General features: G+C 35.4%; 1 protein-coding gene across 1 annotated transcript in view; it reads right to left on the reverse strand.

Annotated features, from left to right (window-relative positions):
* tnfrsf1b (tumor necrosis factor receptor superfamily, member 1B) overlaps positions 1 to 3,368 on the reverse strand; it is a gene marked incomplete at its 3' end in the record, with an annotated part of 26,018 nt that extends 22,650 nt beyond the window's left edge. The window contains 1 exon segment of the mRNA NM_001089510.2: positions 3,217 to 3,368. Within this exon segment, the coding sequence (NP_001082979.2) occupies positions 3,217 to 3,285 (69 nt within the window). The 5' untranslated portion in view covers positions 3,286 to 3,368.
* Between the last annotated feature and the right edge of the window lie 302 nt (positions 3,369 to 3,670).

Genomic DNA, 3,670 nt, shown 5'->3' on the forward strand with positions numbered 1-3,670 from the left:
TTTCTCTATTCTGACTGTATTTGCACGCAATTGACAAATAGTCACAGGCAAATTAAACTTTAGTTACAGGGCATTAGTGGCCCGATCGGGCAAGTAACGATCCTATCTACTGTCCCGAGCATCTCACACGCTGGCCCCGGGCCATCGGGCAGTGCTTATTGTTGAGCCCTGTAGGTGGAATGTTATGTTTAAGATGTTAAGGTGTGTTATCTAAATATATGATCAAAATACAGTCCCAGCTTCGCTCATGTTATGCATAAAAATATTCTGTAGAGACACCCATGATCTCTTGCACACTTTCTAAAGACGCCCAATAATGCTGTCTACGTAGGCAGTATTTTAGGCTTTATGATATCTAAATATGCCGTCCACGCAGGCACGCTTGTTCCATTGTGAGATTTACTCAATATACCTTTTAGGTTGGTGGATTGCTAGGTTTAGCATATCTCTATGATGTGGTCAAAATGGAGGAGCTTATGCTAGAAATGGCCAGCACTCGGTCTAAATAGGCAGCATTTGGTTTGAGATGCCTAAAAATCCAGACATTTTACTAGATTTGCAGATGTTGCTTATATACACTATATAGACGCAGGTTTTGAGATAGTTAGTATGTTAAGCACACTTCGCCTGCTGTCTATGTACACAGTACATTATGCCTAAAATGTAGGCAGTACATTATGCCAAAAATGTAGGCAGGTCACTTGGTATTTCCCATGTTCAATTTTACTATAAAATAACACCCATGCAGGCTACTTACTGCAAGTTACTAACTTAAATGCCGGTAAATTGCCTACAAGGTGTTTTTGGACATGCCAGAAATGCATCATTGGTGCACATTTCCTAAATATAATGTCTAAATAGGCAGCATCTGTTATATTACACATGGAAATGTTGTGTAGGCACACCTATAGATACTTATGATGTCCAGCCTGCTTTGCATTCCCAAATAAATCCAAAAATAGAAGCAAGCAGTACAACTTGCATCATGATTTCCAATACGCAGGTGTTAAGGTCATTCTCCAAGCAATATCATCTAAATAGGCAGCCAGATTCAAATAGTGACCACTCAAAGTGTGTATACTCAGGCCTGTAGCCAGCCTGGTGAAAAGGGTAGTTCTTAAAGAGACTTAAATACTGCATTTTGGTACATTGTAAGCACTATTGTAGCTGAAATAGATTGCTGACGGTCATCATAACCAAAATAAGCACATTTGAAAATTCATGGATAACAACAATAGCCAAAATAGATTTCAAATTCAGTTTAATATTGGTCGATTTTGGTGCTTCACACCTTTTCATTGGTCATTTGTTCCAGGATTAGCCAGCCTGGTGAAAAGGGAGGTTCTTCTTTTCTCAAAATGTGGACCTTTTTGCAGTTATAGGCCTCATTTAGGCTACTATTTAATTATGAGACCTAAATACTGCATTTTAAGCACTGTTTTAGTTGAAACAGAATTAAGAATTAACCAAAATAAGTACATTTTAAAATTCATGGATAACAACAATAGCCAAAATAGAATTCAAATTCATTTTAATATTGGTCGTTTTTGGTGCTTCACACCTTTTCATTGGTCATTTTTTGTTCCAGGATTAAAAATAAAAGTTACTTGTAATATATTTTCTCTTTTTAAAAGCATCCAAAAAGAGCATGCAAGCAGTACAACTTGCATCATGATTTCCAAATACGCAGATATTAACGTCATTACCAAAGTGATACCATCTAAACAGGCAGCCATTTCAAATAGTGCCCAGTGAACACTCAAAGTATGTGGGACATTCTACCAGAAACGAACATCATCTGTCCCTGAAATAAAAACATAAATACAGTGAATAAAAAGTATTTCATCCCAAACATTTCTAGAATGGACTGATTTCTGTGAGTTGTTCTGTAATATGTCATTAATTTGGTTCTCAGATTTTTTTTCTTTATTAAAAATTATTCAACTGTAATATTAAAAATGATTAAAAATACTTTACACTGGACACTTTACACTGTACAAACTCTGTCATTGACCTTGTCCTCAAACTACAGCCTAGCTTGCATGGTTCAGGATCGGTAGAGCTACGCATCGATGAATTTGCTCTTCATTGTTTGAACTCTCAGTAATGATTTAAACCACACCGAACTTAACACACTAAACTGAACTGAACTTAAACACTAAAAACTGAACTACCATGATCCAGTTACTATGACCATTTATGTGAAGCTGCTTTGACACAATCTGCATTGTAAAAGCGCTATACAAATAAGGCTGAATTGAATTAAGACTTTTGTTATGCTAAAAACTGTTATTTAGAAAAAATACTTTAGAAATGGCAAGTTTAAGTTGTTATCATTTGTTATCAATTGATTAAAAACATAAAATTACAAATTTCTTTTACAAATATATAATACAAATATTTACAATTGTCCCGATTTTTCAGTCAGTCCTGTCACATTTGCATTAAATTTAACATAACATGCGAATAAAATACACTTTTAAGGCTACGACTCGAACATGACATCATTTGATGAAGAAGAAGCTGACAGTGATCAAGGATTCAATCCTTAAATTGCATGATTTTATGCTTGTTTTGTATGATTTTTTTTGAGGACGACAAGCTTAAGTCAGGCCCTGTAATGTTTTTTATAAGTGTAAATGTATGTTTCTGGTAGAATATCCCATGTACACTTCAGCTCATAGCTTTAAAAGATGCAACACTTAAAAAATTATGATGTTAACTTATTTAAAATGTGCTAAAACAACACAGTTCTTAAGTTTTTTGGACAACTTTATTGTTTTATGTTTAACCAACTTAAAATGGTAAAAACTAGCAAGTAAACTTAATTCCTTCATGTTGTCCCAACACAAACCGTTTGTCTGTCAATGGACATAATACATGATGCTTCTCTAACACCCACAATGACCACTACGTAGGCAACACACTTCATTTTCCAGATTTCCAAAATAAGCATCCTAAATAGCACGTGATACACAAATCACAACTCAATTTGAGACACAACCATGGAAACTCCAACAGCGCTGGAGCAAAACATAACTGAAAATAAGCACAACTTTCATCTCAACGACACACATTAGAATCCGAGGCTGTTTTTCGTTTAGTGTTATCCAGAGGAAGCGTTTCATAACGATCAAAACAAACTTGTGAAAGTTATTTAAGTTGTAGAATGAATCATTAGATTGTGTCAGGGACACATATAAAGCTGTTAGTTACCTTTCCTTCCGCCAAGAGCCACACCACCGTCATAAATAACAACAATATCCGTGCGATTAAAGTCAACATGATCCTCCAGAGACCCGCGCGACTCACTGACCATCACTCTCGCATGATTCGCGTCTCGGAAATGGTGAAATACAGGAAGCAGTGGCAATGCGTCAGACCCGGACCTCTGAAGTCCGCGCGTGCACAAACTGTATACATATTTATTTATATATTTAAGTCTAGTCCACTAATTATTTTGTCTAAACAATGTTAGGGGATATCACTCAAATGTAAAAGGCTAAATAATTGCTACGGACAAATAGATAAAGTGATATAGACAGAGACAAATACACTGTGATAGATAGATAGATAGATAGATAGATAGATAGATAGATAGATAGATAGATAGATAGATAGATAGATAGATAGATAGATAGATAGATAGATAGATAGATAGATAGATAGA

This window comes from Danio rerio, chromosome 11 (assembly GCF_052040795.2).
Source record: "Danio rerio strain M-AB ecotype USA chromosome 11, GRCz13ab, whole genome shotgun sequence".
Lineage (NCBI taxonomy): Eukaryota > Metazoa > Chordata > Actinopteri > Cypriniformes > Danionidae > Danio > Danio rerio.